Source organism: Globicephala melas, chromosome 15, assembly GCF_963455315.2.
Source record: "Globicephala melas chromosome 15, mGloMel1.2, whole genome shotgun sequence".
NCBI classification, from domain to species: Eukaryota; Metazoa; Chordata; class Mammalia; order Artiodactyla; family Delphinidae; genus Globicephala; species Globicephala melas.
The window spans coordinates 65,687,257-65,714,686 of record NC_083328.1 but is presented as its reverse complement, the minus strand read 5'-3'; the positions used below and the strand labels follow the sequence as shown (position 1 = coordinate 65,714,686).

The window sequence follows — 27,430 nt, the reverse complement described above, 5'->3', positions numbered from 1 at the left end:
TTTGTTTGTTCGTTTTTGGCTGTGCCGGTCGTAATTGTGGCACGCAGGATCTTTAGTTGCAGCATGCGAACTCTTCGTTGCGGCACGCAGGATCCAGTTCCCTGACCAGGGATCGAACCCGAGCCTCATGCATTGGGAGCACGGAGTCTTAGCCACTGGACCACCAGGGAGGTCCCTTGGCACTGCGTTCTGAAGGGGCTGGGGTCAGAAAGAGCTGAGCAGCACAGCTGAGAAAGGCTCGAACACAGACCCCAAAACAGGGCCACCGTGCAGTCAGCCCAGGGCTAAGCTCCCCCGGCCACCAGAACCCAGCAGCAGGTCCTGTGGTGAGCAGGCAAGCAGGTGTGGACACACACCTGAGGGGAGGCAACTCGCAGCCCGGGCTTCCAGTTGCACTTTGGGGGGCCACGCATTGTCACGTGGAGTCAGTGCCAGGCTGGAGGGGTGGCTCTTGGCAGAGTCATGCACCACAGCTGTTTGCTCAAGTGGTACCACCCGCCCCCCCCGCCACGTGTGACCTAGGCATTAGGTGTTAATCTGGCCCCATGGAACCTTCTGCAGCCAAGACCCTACAGTGGGCAGCGGGAGGACCTCCCCCTGCATCTCTGCTTTCCTGACTGGCCAGCCCTGGCAGAGCTCAGATCTTCTGCAGGCAGGGAGCTCAGCTGGCATTTCTGTGTTCCCAGGACACAGAGAGCCAGCCAGCCGCTCAGCAACTGCTAGCCTCTGTAAGGTGGGCCTCTGTTGGCAGTGCTTTAGTTACACAAGCTCCTTCCAGCATAGAAGGCCAAATAATTTTCTTTTTAAATTTATCAAATTTTGAGTATTTCATGATACTCTACAAAACCAGGGTGAAAACCTACTGATCTAAATTATGAAGAACACCCATGCCAGAATCAAACCAAAAGCACACATGACATTTTTAGATAAGAATCTCCTTAAAATTTAATTGACTAAATGTATTACATTCAATATTCCATGGGTTTCTTCTGGACAAAGGGGCTGCATAAATACAAACAAGCCTCTGGGCCTTCTTCCCTAACTGACGAAGAGGAAACACAGGAGGCGAGGGTACACAGGACACCTTCATATTTACATTTCGCCTTTACTTTACAGTTCAGTGCCAGAAATATTTACAGAAAATACAATAAGAAAAAGATCATGTCTTGGCAACATACCAAAATTCATACAAATTGTGTATATGATTTCAAGCAAATAATGATACTGCTTATTTTTTAGCCACAACTGCCAAGCCCTTCAGAGGAGAAAGATGTTCTTGGTCACTGCAAGAGACAAGGACTTGGGAAACTTGGTTTGCTTCAACAAATATTTATTGGGCGCCTACTGTATGCAAGGCACTGTGGAATCCCAAATTATACCTTTCCCTCACCATTAAAAAAAGAAAAGCATCTGAAAAACATGAGTTGATACTCCGAGAAAAACACTATACAGTACATGGCTTCTTTAGCTACTGAGAACCCACAGTTTGATTCCACATTGAACGGGTGGATTACCTCCAATCTCTCCATCTCGGGAAAAGAGGCTGTCATGGAAATCCCTAAAACAGACCACCTAACGCAACTTACCATTTCATGTAAACATATAAATCAATTCTTTTTAGGAAGATATAACCTGAAGGGGTTTAAAAATGCTGAATGGAGAACTACCAGCAGGAGGGTCAAATTACCTCCGATACATTTTTACCATCTACATGTCTTTGAGCAAGGCTGACTCCCACTTTCTTTGGGTAAAATTCCACCTTCCAATATAAATAAATACTCTTGAAGACACTGCTTCTCTAAAAATCACTCTGCAGAGTCTGACAAATGCTTCCTCAGTGTATGCAGGAAGTAACCATTCATGAAGCCCTCACACACAAAACCTGTAGGAACTGACATTACTGGCCAAAGATGTAGGTATTTTATTTTTATAAATGAGTCCAGAGGAAAATGGGTGGCCTCAGGGGACCTGAAGACCTGGAAATGGAGGACAGCATGCATGCATGTGTGTATATATTGCCAGGACGGGAGGCAGTCAAACCACCATGTAACTATCCAGGTCAAAGGGCCAACGGACAGGAGGGGGTCTTAGGAGGAAGCACTGACAAAAGAGAGCCGGCTGAACAGGAAAAGGCAAAAGCCCTCCTCTGTCCTCAATGCTCCCAATCAGAGAGGGGGAGAGAGCCCCTACCCCCCAAATGTGAGAAGGGACTGCCTCTGTCCCCTGGGTAATGCTTTCCTTGTCAACAAATGCCACACTCATCCACACCCTGGTGCACCTGTCACATGCAGCAACTAAACTGTTTAAGCCAAAGACCGAAGTGGTCCTGGCTTCCCCCCAAAGGTTCTGAACCTATGTTAGCAAATTTATCAAGTGGACTACTAAAGATTATTATTAGAGACTAAATATGCTCCTCTGGCATTACTGTACTCAAAGTGACTTTTACAAAGGCAGCTGAGAGAATTTAGTGACCATGAACTCAAACCCACAACAGTGAAAGGTCCAAGGGTCCCCACCACACTCCCTTTTTAGGTAGATGTGATTTTGAGCAGAAGGAGTCGGCACCTGACGAGGTATGTGTGCCCCATACTCCGTCTGTGCTGTGCACACTGGGGTTTCACGTCTCTGGGAGCAGCACAGTCCTAAATCCATCCCTCCTTCCCTGGGAGCCCACAAAGTCTTCCAGATCATAAATGCATTCAACATGGTTGTTCACTGACTTATCAAAGCCATTAGAATTACAAAGAGTTGTCAGAAATTAGAGCAAACTGCAGCATCAGGAAGGCCAGCCCAACACACACACCACCGTACATTTTGCTGACAGCAGAACTATGCCAAAGGTAAAAGTGTTATCTGAAGAGTCACACTGAAGAGGTACACCTGCATCAGTTATTTTTAACCTCTGGAATGTTATAAGTTGCACGTTAATTTATAGCCTTCTTTGTCCACATCCATCAGAACAAGTGCTCATTTTTTCCCATGAAATGTCAATCTGGAATTTCCATGAAAGTTGTTAAACCTCACTTTACACCTGCTGAGCTACTAAAACATTTTTAGGGTAGAACGCGCTAATCATACAACCCCCTCCCCCATGCTACCATCTGGAAACATCAATTTATTGCCCAGATTAAAAAGAAAATCAATTACTGAATAATATTATACCCTGAATGGAAACTGGAGTCATAGAAGGAGGAGGTTACCTTTACCTGAGCTTAAAACAAACACGAAGAAAAAGGTACGGCAAATTTAAAACCAAGAGCTGCTATGCCGTTTCTTGCTCATAGATATCAACATGAACTTCTGGAATAGAAATATCTGCACAGGGAATTAGGTCCTATACTATTCCCCACCCTCTAATTAAACTACCAAAACATCAAACCAAACAGACCGTTGTAGGCCTGACCTACAGAATCTACTGACATCAGAGTTCAAGTGGGAAATCACCCCTTATACAACTGTGATCACTCCTCTTTGGACTTTTAAATGTCACTTATTTTCTTAACATAAAATAATCTTAATAAAGAAGAAAGTACATAAGAATAGGAGAAATGAGCAGTGTATACTCTAGCACTGTAACAGGAATCCTTGTAAGGATGTTCTGGGTCTGGCCACCTCAAAACATTTATCCCTGGCAGAAAAGTAGCAGCGAGGTAACAGAAGTATTTCAAAAACCCGGGCAGGGATTTGTTGTGCCTTCAGCCGGCAAAGTCCAGAAAATATGACAACAGCCATTTCTAAAAGCAGCCACCCAAGGAGGTGGTCACTAATGTTTGTCAATTATGATGAAATCTAGTAGCTCTCTGGGAGAGATCTGAATTAGTAGCGTTGAGAGGCTATTTCCTGAACCCCAAATTAGAATCCTTCATAAACTACTGCAGTTTCCTGCTTGGTCCTGAAATGAGACAATGGATGAAACCAAATAACGTTTAACCTTTGCTGTGAATTTATATTTCTTAATATTTAACCAAGAAATTACCAAGGAATTACAAATGGTTAACCTGTCATAATGTCACGGAGCTAGACAATAATGGAGAGAGTGGAGGCATCACAGCTGTCTTCTAACTTAACTCCACAAACTCCATTTGTATCCTCATTAAAGGACTGGGCCATGCTTCCATTTTAGATCTGTTCCTGGGCTGCCCAGAAACTGAGGCCTTCAGACAGACCTTTGCAGTGATGAGATAACTTTCTGAAGTGTGGAGAAAAACTATGAAATATTTTAATCTCAGACTTCTTATCTGAGCAAAAAACACTTAAGTTCTTTTCCGTCAGTTTGACATTTGGATGAGAGCTGGATGACAAATGGACCTACGAGTGAGCAGAAAGTTGAGGTTTCCTTCCTTCTCCTCCATGCTATCAACACGAGTCTTTAAATGTCCTAGAAGATTCTGAGACAGATTTTTACTTTTGAACACAACCTCCTAAAAAGTGAGGTATAAAACTATCTTCAACTTCTAATTTGCAAATTTGAAACTACCAATGCACATGTTTAACTGAGATGCATAAAAGCCTTTCTCCTCAAAAGGCTTATATTTAACTAAAATTGTCACTTTTAAAAGAAAGTTTATGGCTAAAACGTATATCATCATTACCAGCAGGAATATGATTGTGTCTGGGAGCCCATTTCACTAAAAAGCCGAAAAGTCTTCTCTCAGATGGGTTTATAATGTGTCTCTTCTATTCTGGTGATTAAACAGTAAGCTCTTGGGGAGTGATTTGTTTTATTGTTACAGTGATCACCTATCAAATTGTTTTGCTTTGATATTATAGCTCCAAACTAGAGTTCAATAGTCCTAGACAGACAGTGGTCTAAGAACTACAGTTCTTGAGTCCAACCTCCTGAAAAAGTGAAGTATAAAACTCTGGCTCCAACTGCTTGTTCCGGTACTTGTTGACAATGTCGGTGATCTTCTGTTTCCGGCGGACATGTGGTGGACTGTAGGAGTCACTTTCCAGTCTCTTTCTTCTACAAATGTTAATTACAGTCTGCCTCACCAGAAAACCTTGAAAACAGAGGGTTTTAGTCAGCTAGGTGAACTATCAGTATTCAAGTGAACTATTCTCTGCAAACTCAAACTACTTCATTCCATTTGCAAAACTCCTTGTCCCCAGAGAGACAGAGCTCTACTAAGATAAAACTGTCAGAAGAAACACACGATGACATGGAAAAACAAAATCAAAATCTAGCCTGACAACCCATTTCCTGCCCTGCAGTGTAAACAACTATGCTCGTTTTCCAGCACTGGAAGTTTGTGAATTACAGCTGTGCTCGTACTTAGCAGATTAAGCACACTTCAAAACAGAACCAAACATGCTTCCTTTTAAAAAGAGCCACAGGATTTTCCACATGTGGGACCTACTAAGTAATATCATCATTTCCTTATTTATGCTTCTTTTTGGTTCATGAAAATGTTAAATAAAAAAAAAAAAAATAGAAAACTCAATGGGACTTCCCTGGTGGCGCAGTGGTTAAGAATCCGCCTGCCAACGCAGGGGACACGAGTTTGATCCCTGGTCCGGGAAGATCCCACATGCCGTGGAGCAACTAAGCCGGTGCGCCACAACTACTGAGCCTGTGCTCTAGAGCCCGTGAGCCACAACTACTGAGGCCGTGTGCCACAACTACTGAAGCCCACGAGCCTATAGCCTGTGCTCCGCAACAAGAGAAGCTACCGCAGTGAGAAGCCCACTCACCGCAATGAAGAGTGGCCCCTGCTTGCTGCAACTAGAGAAAGCCCACGCACAGCCACGAAGACCCAACATAGCCAAAAATAAACAAATAAATAAATTTATTTTAAAAAAAAGAAATGAAAAGAAAATTCAATCCTTCAGCCACATATGAAGCTTACCGAGTGCTCGCCTACTGACAATCATCCCATCCACAAGAGGGATGACCATGTTAAATTTTCCAGTGGCTCCCTGAATTTTAATCCGGAATAATCCAGTGTTTAAAGGGTGGATGAAGATGACAGGAACTTCTTTTTCAAGAGCAGTAGATCTTAAGAAAATAAAAAACTCTTTTTACCCCAGATATTCAAGAGCTGAAGTCCCCCATGTATAATATAAGAATACCAAGGGGACATACTTCCAGGCAGTATTTGAGAAGAGACAAGTGACCAGTCTGCTCAGAATCTTCTTTCTGGGAGCCCACGGTGAAGCTCCCCACACCAACACCTGACCCTAATTACCCATCAGTGGGGTTGGCCTTTTGAAGCTGACCAAAAAAGGGGCTAAAAATTGTGCTTAGAAAATCACTGGGGACACGGGGTGGAAGGAAAGACCAGAAAAATGTATGGTGGGGAACCATCAATAGCAACCAGCCATTTTTTTACTTTTACTTAGTTCCTCCCTCCTGTAGGGAACAAGAGTGGGGCTGGCCAGAGGGCAGGGAATTCCACCACAGTCAATGCTGGCACCTCAGAGCAGAAGTGGAAACAGTTTAGGCTCACTATGGGAATCCCTGATATGATTTTTTTTTTAGGGGCTGGGGAAAGAGGTTGGGAGGACCTTAGTCTGGGTCAGTTGCAACTGTCCTCCTCAGCAGAGGTGATAAATGGCTGAATCTTAGCACAGTCAAAGCCCTCAAAGCCTCTGAACAGGTAACACAGCTGCCAAGGTCAGCAACCGTACTTTTAGAAGACTGAATTACACATCATGTGTCAGGGCTATGCCAATGCATCTAGAGGTACCCATGTTACTCTTCGATGCTATATGCCAGGGTTTTGGTTTGCTTTTGTTTTGCAACACAATGAGCTTGCTTTCTAAAGTGATTTTGGCCAAAGGGACAGTGAGTCAATTTTTTAAGACATTTAATAAAAATCAATCCTATACTAATTCTGTCCCCAAGACAAATTCTAAACTTTGCTAAACTACTAGTAAAACACAAATTTTACAGTCTAATCATATTAGAACTTTTGACCTAAAAAGATTAAAACAACAACAAACAGCACAAGACACTTAAAAGTTCTCTTCCAAACTAGTTCTAGAAAAGTACCCCTCATGAAATCTATCCTGGTCTCTTCAGCAAGTCAGTGTCATGGACGAAAAAAAGAAAAAACAGGACTGTTCTGTATTGAGAGACTGAAAGAATTAACACCAGATGGATGAAATGGATGCTGGTTTAAACAAACCAGCTATAAAGACTATTTTAGGGAAAATGGAGAAATTTGAATGTGAGCTGGCTACTAGATGAAATTAAGGAATTGCTACTAACTTTATTACTGTAATAATGTTATCTTTATCTATTTGAAAAGTGTTCTTAATCTTCAGAAGTGCATATTTAGAATGTTAGAAAATCTGTAATTTGCTTTAAAATACTTTAGCATAAAAAACATGGGGACTTCCCTGGCAGTCCAGTGGTTAAGACTCTGTGCTTCCACTGCAGGGAGCACAGGTTCCAATCCCTGGTCGGGGAACTGTGAATAAGATCCCGCATGCCACGCAGTGAGGCCAAAAAAACCCGAAAGCAAACATGGAAGTTTTAAGAATGACTTGCCCTATTCTAGAAATTTAATATGATAATGTTAAAATAAACCACCTTTACTGACTTTGTTTCTACAACAGTAATCTAAATTCATCTTACGTGCAATACAAACCAGATCATGGAAACAGAAGGAACTTACTCAAAGTTAAAATATCAAGTTTAGCTTGATATAAATTATTTGTTTAAACCAAAGACAAGCAAGCAAAAAGCTCTGAAACAATAAAGCCTGCACAGATACATTCTTATTATTCTTAGAATCATACTATTCTGTTTTTATCCTTTTTGTGCATGAAAAGCTAAAATAAAAATCTTAGTATTATAATAAAGTTAGTATTATGTTTTACTTAGAAATATTTTCCCATTAAATAGCTCCTATGTGATGAGGACATTTTAACTGCTATCTATCCAGAATGTTTTGACCAATTTAATTCCATTATTTCTATCTAATATTGCTACTCTATTATCAGCCTTCATTAATACTTAATTGCCTCCACTTCTCCGTCTTTCTTTTTTGCCTCAGATAAATTTAAACAGCAATTAATTATGCTATTTAAAAATCCTTGCTAATTTGATCACCTTGTGCATTAATCTACAAACTTCTCTCTTTGATTCTTCTCCCCTAATTACGTTTACTTCTTACTGCCTTCATCCCTTTTGTTTCATTAAAGTCCTTATCTCTTAATGAAACTGCAATCAACATACTGTAAACAATAGGTTTCTCTATGCTTAAACACAATGCTGACAAACTTCAAGCAAGTACAGAGCGTACCTCAGAGAAGTGCTACTATTTGCAGTAGTCTCCACACCAGTACTGATTTCTGTCATCAGGTCTGAGAGGGGAAAGTTTTCTGGAAGAAAATCATAGCATTACAATTAATATCTCCCTCCTAGGAAACCTATTTTCCTAATCTCTTCACATAGCAGGCAACATATATATGGACTGCGCTATCCTAAAATATATAATCCTAACTATTCTTCACAAATTAAAAAAAAAAATTCTCCCTTAAGACGTATTTTAGATAAGTTCATCTAAAGCAGAGAGTTTTTACAGAACATAATCTATAGTCTTAGAGGGCTTGGAAATAGCTTTAGAAGTTCTGGAAAGCAACTTTCACACTTTCTTATAAACTCTGAGCTGGATGAGATTCTAGGATAAATACACATTTCTAATGTTCTTAATGCAGCTTACATAAAAATCATGAGAAACATATCCATAGCACAATCCCTAAGGACAAATTAAGCTTTACACTAAAATAAGACAGTAGGGTCTGTGGAAAGAGGGTGAGGGAGGTGTTCCCCCTTCTCCTTTCCAGAGGTTCTGGGGTAACTGGGGGCTACATGCAGTGGGACCAAGTGGTCACAAACCAGTAACTGTCATACCAAGAAGAGTTAAAGGCTTTTTGTAACCATGAGTCTCATCAAATCTTCACAACTATGAAATAAGTGCTGGATCACTCATTTAACACATGAGTGACCTAAGGCTTAATGAAATCCAGGCTTGCTGAACTCCAGTTCCAGCTCTTGGCCACCATATAGGGCCTATGCTGCCACTCCCTTTAGACATTTAACAAGTCATCGTCATCCTATTATAATCTTATTAATGGACAAAGTCCTTACACAGTACCTATATCATCATAGCGTTCCACCCAGACTACAGAAACTCTTGTCTCAGGTCCAAGGGGAGGCACAGGGCGCCCCTGAGGCAGCTTCTTCATTCTGGAACTGGGACTGAGCTATATGAGGCAGAGAAAAGCAGAAGAGGGGAAGAAAAAGAAACAAACAAATAAAAAACACTGGCTTAATAAAACTACAACCATACATTCATCAAGCTACCCAGTGAAATAAGGATCACGTCATGGGAAGTCACTTCTGGAAAAAAGTATAAAATACATTTGCAAAAAAGCCCTTCTTTGGTTCCTCTGTTTATCAAGTCTCAAACTAGAACAAGGAAATGAAGGTCTAGAAACTTCAAATGAAAAAAAGATAAGGAACAGTAAACGATTATAGTTATAAAAATAAAATTTGATGCAATGCCTTAATGAGTGCTTAAAAAGGATCTGAGTCTATCTCTATGGTCAGAAAGCAGGACGATTTTTCCATCATAGCAACATCACTGATTTGCCTGGGGATCCTCTCAGTGTTGAATTCTTGTCAACAGCTTTTCCTGTATCTACTGATATGATTTTTCTTTCCTTAAGTTTGTTAGTAGTCTGCAAAGTATGTGGTAAATGAAAACATGGTGCTTTAAGAGTTGTCATTCTTTGGATTTTAAGAAATAACCAAGCTTTATGCGATTTATTTCTTTTTCTTATTTCCCTGCATAAAACCTCTACTATCTTGTGAATAGAGGTAGTGAGAGCAAACATCCTTGACTCCATTTGGTGCGAAAGCTTTCAGAATAATGTGTAAGTATAATGTTAGCTGCAGGTTTCTAGCAGAGTTCTGTTTCAGGTTGAGGAAGTTCCCTTCTAATCGTAACCACGTTGGCATTCAGAAAATGAGTAGCAATCCCTGACCATTAGATCTGACTAAAATTCTGCATTACCTGACTTGTTCTTCTCCAAACTGTATTCTGTAAAACCTTTTTAAAGGTAGCAATTCATGATTTTCAAAATCAGTCTACTTCAGAGAGTTTTATACAAGTTAACTTTTTTTCCCAAATCAATTTTAAAGGTGAACCTCTCCCATATTCTTTTAAGCAAATACTTACGTTAAAAATCATTTTAAGTGTAGAAAGAGCCAAATTAAACTCCTTTACAATGGAAGAAGGGCTTCAGGAAGGTTTACACTACACTTCTTTTGTCTTTTTTACTATTTGTTCTAAATCAATTTTCTTACACCTGTAAACTGATCCTGTAGTCTTGTTATCACTTACTCAGTCACTTTCCAGTAAGGATTAAGACATAACATGAGGGGAGAACACAGATAAGACATAACATCTGATAAGGTAAGAAAAAAGGATAAAAGTAAAATGCTGTCTTCTTGTAGTAGCTGTTGTGTTGCCTCACTCAGTGCACTTATTCAAACACTGGACGATTCTTCAAAATGCTGTCATCTGTATGTTGTCAGACTTAAGTTGAATTTTGCATGATTAATGCTATGAAATGTATAGTAACTGTTGTACCTTTAGTGGATATTTTAGGGACCAAATAAAAACCTAGGCTTGAGACGGAATGGATGAAAGAACCGAGCACGGAACTGAAATGGCTAAATCAAGGAAAACAACAAAGGCTGAATTAGAATTAAATATTTGTTGCAAGCTGAAAAAAAGAAAAACGTAAGAATTTGATTAAAAAAATTAAGATACTAATGAATCAGTACTGCTATAATTACTCTCTGAGTTAAAGTTAAAAGCTTTTCAGGTGTGATTTTATAATTACTTCCATTTCACTACAAATTTTTGGAGGTTTATCAACAAAGTGACTTACCCTCTGTGAGGAATTAAGATTGTCTGTGTGATTAGGGAAAAGCTCAAGCGTCAGGGATGGCTGTTTCAGAATTCCTGGCATAAGATCCATATTTGAATCACTATCTTGGTCTGAGATGTTACTTTCCAATGAATCAGCTATAGCATAAAGAAAAAAAATAATTATAATACCTACTACTTCCTTAGAGCAAACGTGTTTATTAAACTAGTTATGCTAACAGTCCAACCTAAGTCACTTAAGCAAAGCATTGCTTCTAGAGCAAGGGTTGGCAAAGTTTTTCTGCAAAGGATCAGGTAATAAATATTTCAGGCTTTGCTGGCTATACAGGTCTCTACTGCATATTCTTCTTTGTAGTTTATTTACAACCCTTTAAAAATGTAAATACCATTCTTAGTGTTCTGAATTTTGCCTGTGTGCCATAATTTGCTGGCTCTGGCTCTACTGAGTTGGTGCAAACAGGCTGGGCCAGAGACACCAGGCAGGGACTCAGTTCATAGAGGACAGATGGGGCCTGGCTTCTGGAATTCAGGTGGTAGATCACAGCCTTGACGTGAAGGCAAACAGCTGCTAAGACACTGACCTAGAACATGGAAGGCCCCTCCTGCCACGGACACAACTGGTCCCAGAGTAAGAGACAGAGAGGGGCCTAGAGTGCAAAATTAAGGGTCCGAATACAAAGGTGAAGAGGCTGCCTAGGTAGGCTAGGGCACACAAAAAGTCATTAGCCTAGAGATGAGATCATCAAAGTGTGATGTGCAGCATCCTATCCTATGGATGGTCTCAATGAAGAAGCTGAAGTTTTCCACCTACTGCTTGGTCAGGCACAAAGAAATGAGTTTAATTTGCAAGAAGCAAAGGTTCTAGGCAAAATAAGACTAAGAATTCAGACTGAGAAGTAATGATCACTCCTGATCCTTGAGAAGAACAGGCTTAATCACCACCTTTTCTAGGCTGAAGTTTCTCCTCCTCAATGTTAGAAGATCAGCCAGATGCCATCATGAGGGCCTTCCAATTGCAGGATTCTCTGGGGTTCCATATAAAGGCTCTCACATGGAAACAGGGAAGCAGGTGAGAGCTTACTCATAATTAGAGAAAGAAATGAATAAACTGGAAAATAGGGCTTCTATGTATTAATCAGATTAAAAAAAGTTAAAAAATGGGCCAAAGTGGATCTCCTTTATTTAAAAATTATTATTAGAGGGCCAGTCTTCTTGTTTTTAACTACTTTCCTTTAGTTAAGAGGGGATAACATCCTGTACCTCTGCATAATCTAAAAGCTATCATGCCTTTGAAGCTGAAGAATGTCTTAGATGACTTCAGAATCTCCCCCAATGCAATATTACTGCACAAACCAGTGAATACAAAAATAGTTCCATACAAAAACTGCTCTTACTTAAGGACTCCACAGAAGAAGGAACCACAAAAGCTATTTCTGTAAGGGCATCAGCATAATACAGCACCTTCTTCTGTCCGTTGAAAATGCTAGCCCCAGCATCTTCAGAGGAAATCACTTCATCTAGGAATGAGAAACACTACATTACTGCTCTAAAAAGTGGGGAAAACCAATATCATCCTGCTTCCTGAAATTTTAACTGGTTAATAAAGTGATAATAAATAGAAGGTACATTTTCGACATGAACCAATTAATGTATAAGAAGAATAAACCATAAATGTTCATTAAATGTCTTTACACTAACTTTACTTTTTACATTAGAAGTTGTATTTTTAAAAAATTTATTTTATTTATTCATTTTTGGCTGCATTGGGTCTTCGTTGCTGCGTGCGGGCTTCCTCTAGTTGCAGCGAGCGGGGGCTACTCTTCGTTGCAGTGCATGGGCTTCTCATTGTGGTGGCTTCCCTTTGTTGTGGAGCACGGGCTCTAGGCATACGGGCTTCAGTACTTGTGGCACACAGGCTCAGTAGTTGTGGCGTGCAGGCTCTAGAGTGCAGGCTCAGTAGCTGTGGTGCACATACACTAACTTTAAATCATAAAATCTTAATTTCATACTTTCTGAAACTACTCTAAACCAGACCACTTCTGATTAGCAGGACCTTTAGCTCATCTGTATAAGGCGGATTTAGGCAACAGTCTTTTTGGAAGAGGTAACAGTAATCAAAAGGGAGAAGACTACCACAGTCCCTCTGAAGGGAAGGGGGACAGATGTCTGCATGTGTGTACTCTTGCTTTCAAGGCATTTCCTGTCCCTGGTCTCTCTCTACTGCTCCTCAGCTTTGCTTCTGTTCCACTTTCCCCAGTGATCAGTGATATAATATGAAAGTGTACAGGCTGTTTAGTAATAGTATCTGCTCTAAGCCAGCAAGATTGAATTAACAAAAGTAACACTCCTGAGAGCTAGTATAGTTTTCAATTAAAATGGACACAATGCCCTGCCAGTAATACATAAAAGATCAACAACCTGACAAAAAACTGGGAAGAGGAAATAAACAAGTAGTTCTCAGGTAAGAAATAAAAATATGAGAAGATGCTGAAACTCAATCATAATTAAAAATAGAAAATTCCTCACCTAACAGACTGGAAGACACCTAAATTGGTGAGGATGTGGCAAACAGGAAGTTTAGACCAGAGGTTAGCAAACATTTTCTGCAAAGGATCAGATAGTAAATAAGGCTTTGCATGCCATATGGTCTCTGCCACGACTACTTAAGTCTGCTGTTGTAGCATGAAAGCAGTCAGATAATACATAAAGAAGTGTGGCTGAGATCCAAAAAAACTTTATTTACAAAAACAGGCATGGGCTGTAGTTGCTGACTCCCGGTTTAGATGCTGGGCAAGCACTTGTGTCTACTGCAGTACACACTGTGGTTACTGCCCCAACATCCACTCCATCCTCCCCTCCTCTACCTTGTTTGTTTCTATCAGGATCATTCCATCTCTCTTGCCACAGCGACAGGCTCAGGGTGGTCCAATCACTGCGTATCTCAGGATTTGGGGAGAAGGGAGGTTCTGAGACTCAGCTAATCTCTCCTCTTCAGACTAGTGTGGTATGTGAATGTAAAGCCTAGAACTGCCTTATTTGCACTATGAGGAAAGCCAGGCTGGGACAAAGCCAATACATGGAAATCAGAGCTAAAGAAAAACTGCAGAGAAATAGAACAGGACTGCTGATCAAATGGCAACAAAAAATGTACACTGATCTCTGGAATTTTCAGTTATATGAGGCAATAAATGACCTTCAAACTCTAAGCCAATTTGGGTCGGGTTTTCTGTTACCTGCAACCTTAAGCATCCAACTGATACATTTATACATTTATCAAACTAAAAAATGTGCAAATCCTTTATCAATTCTACTTATGAGAACTTAGTCTATAAATACACTCAAGCACATATTAAAGGTTATGTGCAATTAAAATTAGAGCATATCCTCAAATACTTTGATTCAACCTTGGTTGAAAGTAGAAAAAATTACAAGTCACAAGTCACAATGATATTCAATGGGAAACCTTGAGAGAGTATAATCTTGTTGACAGAAAAACTTTGGTAATTCAAAGCACTGGACACAGGCATTACCCACTTGAGAGAGGTATTATTAACTTTCCAGTGATTTCAAGATTTCAAGAGCTCCCAGAACAAAAAGCACTAGCCAGGTGGTGCAAAGGCCTTAAGTTTAAACTTATACTTGCTCTGGTACTTGTTATCCTGATTACAGCTCCTCAGGAGGATTGTGCAGAGATGGGCATGAATCTCTCAGAGACAGTCAGCTGTTTACTACAAAGATTTTTATATAATATCCCAAGAATGTAACTTAAATGACAGCCACAAAGTCTAAAAAACACATCTGTTAATAGAAAACTATATTTATTAGACAAAATACACTTGTTAGGAAACTGTACTTTTGCTATAATCTAAATTTATTATAATATTGTTATAGAAAATGGAATTTGTTCACTCACACTACAAAAAAAGGAACTTATTAACCTTGTGATAATTATGCCATTAATTTTATATTAATTAACTCTGTCATTATATATGTATATAACATATACAGTCATTTATATATACATATACATAAGTATTCCCCATATTAACAGAAAATGTCTGGAAGACTATACAATTATTAAGTGACCTCCTGTGAGGATTAGAGGAAAGAGACTTTTCCATTCTATACCTCTGCTTGTTTTTTTTTTTGTTTTTTTTTTGCGCTACGCAGGCCTCTCACTGCTGTGGCCTTTCCCATTGTGGAGCACAGGCTCCGGACGCACAGGCTCAGCGGCCATGGCTCACGGGCCCAGCCGCTCCGTGGCATGTGGGATCTTCCCGGACTGGGGCACGAACCCATGTCCCCTGCATCGGCAGGCGGACCCTAAACCACTGCGCCACCAGGGAAGCCCTCTGCTTGTTTTTTTTTTAATAAGACTACAAACTAATAGTAATGGGCGAAAAGCCAAGAGTAACAAAACAAGAAAAAACAAATGAACATACGAGTTTTACCTTGTTCAGGTCCTTCACCATCATCGCAACTGTTAATAGACCAACTGGTGGAAACATGCCCAGTCCAGCCAGGGTGTCTGCCCACATCTACCGCCCAGCCAAGGGAGAGCAAAAATTCTAGGAAATGTGGCTGAACATTTCTGGAAGACTCCACATTCTTTAAAATCTGAAATATATACCAATCATCAGATATAATGAAGGAAACAAAAGGGCGTATCAAAATAAGCTTCATAAAAATCGATTCACTTTGAAGTGTCTGATAAATCAAGCCCAAGCTTAGAATAAACTGGGGACTATATATATCACTGTAGTTAAAAATGCATGCTTCCAAGTTAGAGAGATTTGGGTTCAAATCCTGGCTGGGCCTTGGGCAAGTTTCTTAACCCCACTGCTTCAGTTTCTTCATCTATAAAGTGAGTAATAATGATGGCTGTGAAGATTAGGTGAGATAAGAAATACAAGAAAATCCTTTAGCTCCCTCCCTAGCAAAATAATTATTGAGCTAGACATGTTTACTAAAAGTAAACAAAAAACACTAAGTCCCCGCCTTCACAGAGTCTGATTAGTGAAAAACATTACATAGGTATGTGATTATTTACTTACAAATCTTGACAAATGCTATAAAAAGTATAAACCTGTTACAAATTCAATAATTAATGAGTGGGAAAACATCCTTCTCTTAGTCCAAAGAAGAGAATGTAACCATTCCAGAAAAAAATGAAGTGACCAGAAGGGTCTCTCCTCTTCACCAAGTATAAAACTTAATTCCTGGGCCTCAGAAAGAAAAGTCCCTTGTTCTAAAACAGTGGTTCTCATGGGGGTGACTTTGCTCTCCAGGGGACATTTGGCAATGTCTGGAGACATTTTTGATATCACAACTGGTGGGGCACTGCTGGGACCTAGTGAGTAGACGCCAAAGATGCTGCTATATGTCCTATTCTATAGAACAGCTCCCATAACAAGGAATTATCTGGCCCAAAATAGCAACAGTGCTTCTGTTGAAAACCTAATGCTAGAGGAAGAAAAAGGAGGAATCCTCTACAAATTAAAAATGAGATGGGGAGAGGGGTAGTGTATCAACATCACCTGGGGAATCTCTTAAAACATAAGATTCTCTTAGCCTACTCCAGAACTTCTTTATCAGATCAGGAGAGATAAGATCCTGGAATTACTACTTTTAAAAGCTCTCCCAAGTAACTTTTGATGCAGCCAGTCCACAGATCACTGATGTAGTTGATACAATGTTAATCTATGGCAAGATCATCTGGAGGCCTAATGAAGTCAAACTATGTGGTGTGTTACGTCGAATACTTCTCAATCCACTGGGCATCATTGCCAGGCCATTATCTCTTAAACATATCATCTCTTAAACACATCATCTCCTTAGAAGTGTACCTGTTTAGTTCACCCATATCCCTTCATATCCTTCTAAGTGCCAGGAAACTGATTTGACTGCCAGTTCTCGTTTTCTTCCAATTAAAATTTTTTTTCAGAAGTGAAACTTTTAAATAAACAACTTGAAAATTTAGTCAAGATGCAATAAGTAAGTCAAATTCAACTTGCAGGCCACTGGCTGGCAGCTGGAAATTAATCTAAATCTTCCCTGTGACTAGGGAAGGCAGGTCTCAGCCATTCTAAAGGAGGCCTCAGAGAATCTTACTGTTTTCTAGTCACACTCAGTTCCTAGAAAGCCAAGGAAACTCAACCAGTGTAACAATTACCTCAAGGGTTTATAAAATTTATAGCATAAAAATTTACCCCCAAAATCCAGAAATCTTACCTCCTGGTTTGTTTTCTGACCTGGCTTCATATAGAAAATAAAAACTGTGTCGAAGGGACGACATGGCAAGAGATCCAGATACCCAATGTCATCAAAAAATCCAGGTATCATGGAGTCAAGTGCAATAAGGTGAGGAGGTAGACGACTATTTGCAGGTTCCTATCGCCAAAGGAAGAAAGGAGAAATTATTATCTCTCTTCATCATTCTAATTATAAAAGCAATACTTGCTCACGGTTTAATAAACATTAAGTTAAAAAAAAATTATAAAGTCACAGCAATAAGCACAACCATAATCCCAAACTACAGAAACTATTTAACATGCTTGTGTTCTTCCTTCCAGTTCTCTTATTTGCCTTTTTCTGCTGAAAGACAGTTGAAATCTTAATATGTATATAATTTAAAATCCTATTTTCTCTATAAAATATCAAGCTTTCTAGCAAAAAATTTTATATGTATTTTATTCTTATTCATTGCCGGTCTTAATGCAAAATGGTACAGCCATGCCCGGAGGCAATTTGGCAGTTTCTTGCAAAGCTAAACATAGTCTTACCATACAGTGAAGCAATTACATAACTTGGTATTTTCCCATATGAATTAAAAACATGCCTACACAAAAACCTGCACACAAATGTTTACAAGCAGCTTTATTCATAATGGCCAAAACTTGCAAGCAACCAAGGTGTCTTTCTGTAGGTGAATGGATAAGTAGACTGTGATACATCCACACAATGGAATATTATTCAGTAATAAAAAGAAATGTGCTATCAAGTCACAAAAAGACATGGAGGAAACTTAAATGCAAATCACTAACTGAAAGAAGCCAATCTGAAGAGGATACATACTATATGATTCCAACTATATGACATTCTGGAAAAGGCAAAACTGTAGAGACAGTAAAAAATCAGGGGTTGGGTGGGGGAAGGAGGAGGAAGTATGACTAAGAAGACTACACTGGATTTTTAGGGCAGTGAAACTATTTTGTATAATGCTATAATGATGGACACATGTTATTATACGCATTTGTCAAAACCCACAGAATTGTACAACACAGAGTGAACTCAGGTAAACTATGGACTTCAGTTAATAATCCATCCCATACTGGTTCATCACTTGTTACAGATGTGTCACAACAATGCAAGATGTTACAATACGAGAAACTGTGTGTGTGGAGGAAGAGAGGTTATATGGGAAGTCTCTCTACTTTCTACTCAATTGTTCTGCAAACCTAAAACTGCTTTAAAAAATAGTCTATTAACTTTTAAGGCATTTTTTGTTTTGTTTCCCCCCATCCTTTATCTTCTTTGAGATCCTGATCTTGCCCAGCAGGTTGGGCCATCCATGATATTTTTCAGGAAAGCATCCCCCAGAGATGGCAAGGATTACTCTCTTCTACAATAGCAAGGATCGTGAGCCTGGTCTTCTAGTCCATTATATAACATTCCTAACAAGGGTTGAGGCAACACCCTATCATCAAAAACATTACTATTTTTGCAGTCGAACAGAAGAGTATTCACACTATGAAGTAAGTAAGACTACAAATAGCCTCGCATCAATTCAGGTCAGATTTTTCCACTAAGTGAATTTTATACAAACATACAAAAGAACTTCTAGTTTTCATTTTTCACTTTGAAATCATGGATAAGGAACTACAGACCTGTAGCATGCTATGATACACCTTATAGGACAAAGCCTCCTCATTCTTTCTTTTTTAAATAAGCTATCTCATCACCTTGCTCTTCTGGATGATCTTCTGATTCAGGAACATAACATGCATATATTTTATACCTCTTAACTCTTAATAACTTTAAAGTTTTTCCCTCTAGGTCTGTGTTTTAATACATTTTCTTAGAATAACTTTTGTCAATATCGCAGTTGTAACTGAGGTATTTTGGCATCATATTTGTAACTGCATATTAGAGCCACAGTCATTAATATCTATACTTGGTGTGTAGTGATCTTAATTCCCATTTACTTTAAACATTCTATTGATTCTCTTATGGCTGTCTAATTAGAAATCATATTACCTGAGAACTGTCTTTTCCTTTCCAATGGTTTTTTTCCTCTTATTTAGTTTCTTTTAATATTTCACTGACTTTCCTGGTTTTGATACTATACTGTAGTTATGTAAGATGTTACCCATTGGGGGAACCTCCCTGCACATTTTTAAAAAAAACTTTGTTAATCTATAATTATTTAAAAATTAAAATAGGGACTTCCCTGGTGGTGCAGTCGTTAAGAATTCGCCTGCATATGCAGGGGACATGGGTTCAATCCCTGGTCCGGGAAGACCCTACATGCCACGGAGCAACTAAGCCCACTCGCTGCAACTACTGAAGTCTGCATGCTCTAGGGCCTGCATGCCACAACTACGGAGCCCATGTGCTGCAACAACTGAAGCCCACGCGCCTAGAGCCTGAGCTCCGCAACAAGAGAAGCCACTGCAATGAGAAACCCGTGCACCTCAATGAAGAGTAGCCCTCACTCGCCACAACTAGAGAAAGCCCACGTGCAGCAATGAAGACCCAACACAGCCAAAAAAAAAATTTTTTTTAATTAAAAATAAAATTAAAATAACTTTTCATTAACTAAAAAACTCTCAGTGTTAAACAGTGGCCAAGGTAGATATCCTTTACCTCTGATTTTTAACAAAGGGTGGTTCTAGTTTCCTCATTCCCCATCTCGTTTCCTAAACAGGCTGCCATTTACTGAAATCTACATTACTGGCCCTAACTAAGTTTTTGGTTTTTTGTTTATTCATTTTTTAAAAATCAGACTGAATATTATTCTACTGAATACTGACTGTTTTATTGACTGATCTGCTAAAATAGGATCAAATTATTTTCTTAATAACTTTACTAATATTTACCAATAACTGACTCTCCTTAAGTTCCTAGGATAAACCTTACTTGGTTGTAGAAGTTAATTTGTTTAACACGCTGCTGAATTCAGTTTTACTAGCATTCTCCTTAACACTTTTGCACATATATTCGTAAGTAAAGATTGGTTTATAGCTTTTTCATGTGTGTGCTGTCTGGTATAAGTTACTAGAGATAAGGTAAGATTCATAAAATAAACCAGTTTACTTTCTGACTTTTTCCTATGTTCTCTCTCTTTTTTTAAAAAAATATTTATTTGGCTGTGCTGGGTCTTAGTTGCAGCACGCGGGATCTTCATCGCAGCATGCAGGCTCTTAGTTGTGGCATGTGGGATCTAATTCCCGGGATTGAACCTGGGCCCCCTGCATTGGGAGTGCGGAGTCTTAACCACTGGACCACCAGGGAAGTCCCTTTTTCCTATGTTCTGAACCAGGTGAGAAAGCATGAGAATTATTTCCTTGAAAGCTTAAAAATTTCAAGCAGAATAGATAACATGAAAGGAAAACTTCAATCTCAGAGACAGGGCTGTTAAGGCTCTTCTTGTCTCCCTTCAGTCCATGCCTCTTCTTGTCTCCCTTCAGTCCACAGAATGTAATATTTTCTTCTAGTATGTTTTTATTTACTGCTTCTACTCTGTTCAATTTTCTCCACTAGGAATACCACTAATCATTTTTAGGTTGTATCTTTGTTCCTGGACTTCCATATTTACCACTGTATTTCTCATTATTTTCCTCTTTCTGTTGTTTTCTTCTGCATTTTAAGAGTTTTTTACTTTTTACTCTCCACCACTAACTCGATTTTCTACAACATAAAGTATTTTTCATCTACATGCTGAAATCCAAACTCAGTCAGCAATGTTCCCCTCTGCTTTCCTTAAAAGTTAAATGGCCTTTAACCAAGTAGCTGTTGGCGAGTAAGGGCAGGGGGCAACTTGTGCAATAAACAACTTCTTGCCTGGCAATCTTCAGTTGTGCTTTTCAAAACAAACAGGCCTTAGTACAAACTCTAAATCTACATTCAGGGAAGCCATTTCACATTTTTGAGGCCCTGTTTCCACATCTGTGAAATAGAGATACCATTACTTTCCTTGTAAAACTGTTTTAATGGAATTAAGAATAATGACATTATTTACCTTACAGGCTGGTTGACTTTGTACTACGTACTACATGAAGCACCTGACACGATCACAATGAGATGGATACCCTTATCACCCCTATTTATCTATTTATTTACTTATTTTTGGCTGCATTGGGTCTTTGTTGCTGTGCACGGGCTTTCTCTAGTTGCAGCGAGTGGGGGCTACTCTTTGTTGCGGTGCGCGGGCTTCTCATTGCAGTGGCTTCTCTTGTTGTGGAGCACGGGCTCTAGGTGCACGGGCTTCAGTAGCTGTGGCTGGCAGGCTCAGTAGTTGCAGTGCACGAGCTCTAGAACGCAGGCTCAGTAGTCGTGGCGCAAGGGCTTAGTTGCTCTGTGGTATGTGGGATCCTCCCAGACCAGGGCTCGAACCCGTGTCCCCTGCATTGGCAGGAGGATTCTTAACCACTGCAACACCAGGGAAGCCCACCCCTATTTTATAGATGAGGAACTAAGACTCAGAAAAGTTGGGCAACTTGCCCAAGATCACATAGCTGGCAAGTAGTGATGCCAGGACATAAACCTAGACAGTCTGATCTCAGGAACTGCACAACATAAGAAGTGCTTATACTTGTTCCTTTTTAAAAGTGGCATAGAAGAGCAGAATAAATTGTAGCCCATATTTCAGTAATAAAGTGTACTGGGGAAGAGTTTTAACATTCTTTTTTCTAATTATCTATAGATTTCATTAATATGTGTGATATGAGTCCTACATTACCTAGGAAAATTCAGAGGCGCATATATTATTATATTATAAGCAGTCCCCTCAGACAGAACTCTAAATATATTCATGGGAAAACTGTCTTGGAGCTCATATTATAACCTACAGCATCATGGAATTTCATTTCCTTGTATGAAGGGTAAGGTTTTAAACAGTTTGTTTTTTAAAATTCCTTCTAGCTTCATAAAAATGCTTTAGCTATCAGCAGCTGAATGTTAACATATGAATATATTTACTCATAAAAGTTTACAGAAATTACCTTCAATGCTTCTAAGGACAAAAATCCAAAGTGTGAAAGGAAAAGGCGTGCTGTTTGGAATTCCTGGGCAGGAGGTGGGGGCTTACAATCTGTAATCGGATCAGGAAAACTTCTCTTCTGCAATTCCTCCTCACTTTGTTGTTCAAGGTGTATTTCATAAGCAATCTGCTGGGCCATGCCATTCCTTAATTTTTCATGTCTCTCTTCTAACTGAAATAAACCGAACATTTCATTTTTTTGGAATTATCATAAAAGTAATAGAATTAATCAAGTTTTAAATGAAAATAAAGCTACAAGCAACAAAATAAATGAAGATAATTTTTAGTGATCAACACTGAGTTTCAATTCAGTACAACCAAGAGCATACAATCAAGCAAATACGTTACAAGGTTAAAACAAATACCCAAAACATGTCCCTACAGCCTCAAAAATTGCTCCTTCATCTCCTTGCTGTAAGTGAAACCACTCTGTCTCTGCTTCCCTTCACATCGGCAAGAAAGGGGGCAGAGTTGTTGCTCTCTGCCAGATCCCTGTCCATCTTCATCCTGCAGTGATCCCCTCATGTTTTGAAGTCCATAACTATAGCATTAGTTGCTATACTCTTGGAGTTATTACCTCTGCTTCCCTTCTGATCCATCCTATTTAAAATTCCATCCTCTTTGGTGAACAGCCTGGCTTCTATTCCTACAACCTCCTCAACCTTCACAACTCTTGCCATCCATGACACACTTTGTACCTCAGATGTGCTGTACTTTCAAGAGCTACAATCCTGAAATTCCTTTCCTACAGCTCACCCAAACTCCTACTCCCCCTTTACTATCACTGAGAGGCAAACAACCCCTCCCCGTATTTCCCCAAGCCATTAGCATCCTTCTGGCTTCATCCACCTCCCAACCAAAACTAAATCCCCAAATCTGACATCTTATACCCTCTTCTAAGCATATAACATGGCTGTGTTGTTCCTTATTCTTCCTTATTCACCCAGCCAATCTCCACACCATTCAAATTTTTTACTTATGCCTCTGGATACCAAGGACTTTTTTTTTTTTTTTGCGGTATGCGGGCCTCTCACTGCTGTGGCCTCTCCCGCTGCGGAGCGCAGGCTCCGGACGCGCAGGCTCAGCCTCTCCGCGGCATGTGGGATCTTCCCGGACCGGGGCATGGACCCGTGTCCCCTGCATCGGCAGGCAGACTCTCAACCACTGCGCCACCAGGGAAGCCCTGGATACCAAGGACTTTTGGAGAAAGTCAGCAGAGTGCATTAAGTAACTTCACTACAGATCATGCTACTTAAACCTAGCTGGGCTGCCTGGCAATTTTAAGAATTATCTTTGCTTCCCTATTTCATTGCTAAGAACTAAGATTAAAATTTATATAAGCTGCTTTAATTTTCCTCCTTTCCATCTCTAAATGTCTCTGAACCTTCACTGACCCTCTCCTCTCCTGCCTTACCAGAAGTGTCCCTTTTCTAAACTCAATCACAGGTTCTTGACCCTACTGCCTCCAGGGCTTTACTCTGTTACTCATCATTTCCCCAGCTCAACTTACAGTGTTGGCAGGTGCAGACCCTTTTCCACTGGCTCCTTCCACCTCTAATTCTTCTTGAATTAAAAAAAAAGAAAGAAAAAGAAAAACCAGCCTTGCGTTTCCTTAGCTAAGGCTATTTCCTCACACTCTTTTTCACTCTGTACCCTTCCCTTTACTGTTAACAGTAACAGTGTAGTTTATATTCACTGCCTTTTCCTCTTTAACCATTCATTCCCCAGACCCTTACACTTTAATACTCCTTTGAACTTGCTCTCAAAGGTCACCAACATTTCATGACAAAATCCAGGGGCCTCTTCTTAGTGCTCCTTCTCCTTGATCTCTCTAGCACTGGAAACTGCAGGCAGCCTCCATTCCTAACCTTATATTCTCTCATGCCCTGACATACCTGTCTTCCATTTCTTAAAATTCTTCTCTCTTGACCTAAGTGACCAATTACTTAATCTATTTAAGTATCTAAATTAATCTAAACCCAAATAAATTTCTCCCATTTTCCCAAACCTGTCCTCTTCCTAATGTCTATATTTCTATAAATAGCACTGTTATCTTTGTCACTCAAGCCTGAAATCTAAAGTTCTTTGGCTCTTTTCCTTCCCTCATCAATCCAAGACTGTCTGGATCTACCTCTACAAGACATGCCATATATTTAAACTTCCACTATCAATGAGGTAGTCCTTCCCATCCCCTGCCTAGATTGTCATAACTGTCTCTGAATTGGGCTCCCTTCTCCAAATATCCTCCACTAGGGTCTGATCATATCAGAACACTACTGAAACCACAGACTAGCTCAGGCAGCCCAGTGCCACCTCTCTATAAGATATGTCCAGTTTCTTTCAATCAGCCACAATCTATATTTGTCTTACTACATGCTAATCTCCTGGATGACAAATACCCAGGTCATCTTATGAATCACCCCCAGGAATACCAAAGAAAGGCAGTGTCTTGACCACAGAAGTTGCTGAAGAATGTTAATAGTCATTCTCTTAACAACAGCTGATAATAATTTATCTTACTTCTTCAGTAACAATTTCATGCAAATCTGGAATGCTCAGATCTGCTTTCACAAAAGGAATCTTGTCCACCTCTTCAGGAAATGGTCGATGTTTCACAGTATATTTAAATCCAACATCATTTTTAGGAACTGGACGAGGTTCAGGCACAAAAAGCTGTTAAAATAAAACAAATAACATTATGTTTATTACATGTGGGTGCCAGCTGAAATGACATGTATTTCCCTGGTCTCTTAGAAGCCTGTGTTTCCCTAGGATTGCATAACACAGAAATTCAGTAAGAATCTGCAAATACTACTGCTAATGGTAAAGGTACCAATGTACTCTTTTATTTTTATAAAAATGTTCATCAACTTATGACAGATTTTTGTGCCTGATAAATGGGTTACGGACCTCCACTGCACCAGGCCTGAATCTTCCATATTCAGTGGTAAGCCAATAGGTAAGGCATTTCAGAGCTTAAGGCTCAAACTTCCTTCTTCCCTAAGGGCTCTCAAATCATTCCATATAATAAAGTACAAGTTTACATCCACTGGGCATCTCTAGACAGTGAGTTCAATAATTAGAACCTTAGCATGGCTTAAGTGAAAAGATATGGCACCGAATCTAGGTCTTCAAGGCGCCAAATCCCTGCTTTAATATATATTAGCTGTGTGACTTCCGTTTTCACACCTGAAAAATGGAAATAATCCACCACAAGACTGTCATAAGGATTAAACAAAAAAATATATGGCACATATTAAACTACTGAACAGTTTTAGTGCCTTTCCTGATCTCCTTCTTCCTCAGTCTTTAATGGCATTCAGTGGCTTATACAGTGCTGCTGACAGAATGTGACTGGCGTGACGCCACCAGGAGCAAATAGGGGTGTGCTCCTCACAGCAAACACATCTCATCTAACAGAGACATATGGAATGTTCAATTGTTTTAGGCATTTGCTCCAATTCTGTGAGCGTCTCTCTTAAATGCTGGTAAAATTTTATTATGTTTTAAAGAATTTTTAGTAACATAAGTAAAAGCTTACAGTGTGATAAGTGAAAAGAGCAGTATATACAAAAATGACTAAAATTCTATTTAAGTGTTATGTACAGAAAGGAACAAAAAGATTGGAAGGAAACCCACTAAAATATTAACAGTGGCTATCTACTTCTGGAGAGTAAAAGTACAGGTGATTTAAAAATTTCTTCTTTATTATCTGAATTTTCCAACTTTCTCCCGTAAGCAAATTTTATTCACATGATTACAACTGTTATAAAGAAAATAAACTGTGCCACCCCAAAGAAAGATTTCATTAAATTTTACAGCACATTAAAAAATTATAGAGCATATTACCAATTATACAGTTATATGAAACAATCTGAAACTAAGTACTGTTGCCAGAGACATCAAGGCTCTGGCAAATTTTTTTCATAATGGCATGTACCTAAATTTTATTATTTTAAACACTGCATGGAAAAAATTCGGTCCACTGTTCAGAACAGTAGTTCTTAATCATAAGTGGATGTCAGAGTCACTCGGAAAGTTTTCTGAAAATACACCTGCCTTGAAGACGTCTTTAAAGAGTATTTCAGTGGACCTGGAATTCTAGGCTCCTAAGATGATTCTGATGTGAACTCACAGACTGAGAATCTGGCTAGGATCAAAAATATTTATCTGTGATTTTTGTTGTAATATTATTTAACCTTTAAATCACAACACACACAAACACATGCACACACACACTCACTCCTAGTCACTTCCCTGTAACTTCTGATGGATACCTTCTGATTTGCTTTTGCTCCTCTGGGTAAAAGGCAAAGTTGTTGTGCCCAAGCAAGTCTTCCAGACATTCCCCGGACCAGCACAGTGACAGAGGGGAAAAAATCATCTAGAATAAAATGTTGGTGGAAAAGTTTTTATTTCTGACAACATATAAAATACACCTATTGTCAATTTTAGAGCCTCTAATAATCAAAGCCCTAGCATAGTGCTTCCCTAACTTTTATCCTTTGTGAACCATCTCTGTGGATTCTGCCATATTCAAGTACCACTATTACTATTTAAATTTAAACTTAAAATTTTTGAAGGAAATGATATATTTCTACCTTAAAAGGAAAATCATGAATTTTGGTGGGCTAATTATATATTTTTAAAACACATGTTTAAAAATACATAAAATAATGTTCACCGATGTATCAACCAACATCATCTCACATACCTCCAGCAATACACATACACATTTTTGGGTAACACTATCCTAGCAAATACTCTTAACTTTCAGTGTTGGGAATGACCTAAATGCAGAAGACAGGCTGGGTGCTTGCGGTGCTGATGTTACATTCACCCATGCCTTTGTGCACCACAGCCCACCACAGGCAGGCACTGTTTCATCCCAACACAAGTTCAGGGGCAGGAAGAAGGGAGGTAAAGAACTCAGGATGGACTGCCTGAGTACCCAGATCCTTCTTCCTATTCCCTCCCTTCTTTTGTCTCTGGTGTAGGAGTCAAACTTGTTCAAACTTCTCTCTCTTACTTCTATTATTAACTATTACAATGAACCATTAAAATATCCTTGTACTTCTATAAAATCCCAATTGTTTATATTTTTGGTAGAATTCCAATGCAATGAAATTGCTTAGAATGAGAGTAATGGAGTCCTAAAAAATCTGGAAAAGGGTTGACATCTACCCCTCAGGCCAGGAAACCTGGAGAGGATACTGGGATTTTATAGACTCTTTAGCAGGTGGCTCGGGAGTGGGAAACT

At 39.4% G+C, this 27,430-nt stretch overlaps 1 protein-coding gene across 4 annotated transcripts in view; it reads right to left on the bottom strand.

Moving 5' to 3' along the window:
- Window positions 1-927: 927 nt before the first annotated feature.
- Window positions 928-27,430, bottom strand: part of RALGAPB (Ral GTPase activating protein non-catalytic subunit beta) — a 100,518-nt gene continuing 74,015 nt past the window's right edge. For all 4 annotated transcript variants that reach the window (XM_060284528.1, XM_060284529.1, XM_030830609.2 and 1 more), the window contains 11 exons: window positions 26,448-26,554; window positions 24,691-24,843; window positions 22,133-22,342; window positions 17,142-17,300; window positions 15,362-15,527; window positions 12,305-12,427; window positions 10,912-11,048; window positions 9,108-9,216; window positions 8,253-8,331; window positions 5,850-5,998; window positions 928-5,003 (listed from right to left, as the gene is read on the bottom strand). In XM_060284528.1, coding sequence (XP_060140511.1) covers window positions 4,810-5,003; window positions 5,850-5,998; window positions 8,253-8,331; window positions 9,108-9,216; window positions 10,912-11,048; window positions 12,305-12,427; window positions 15,362-15,527; window positions 17,142-17,300; window positions 22,133-22,342; window positions 24,691-24,843; window positions 26,448-26,554 — 1,586 coding nt within the window. In that variant the 3' untranslated portion in view covers window positions 928-4,809. The remainder of the gene's footprint in view (window positions 5,004-5,849; window positions 5,999-8,252; window positions 8,332-9,107; window positions 9,217-10,911; window positions 11,049-12,304; window positions 12,428-15,361; window positions 15,528-17,141; window positions 17,301-22,132; window positions 22,343-24,690; window positions 24,844-26,447; window positions 26,555-27,430) is intronic.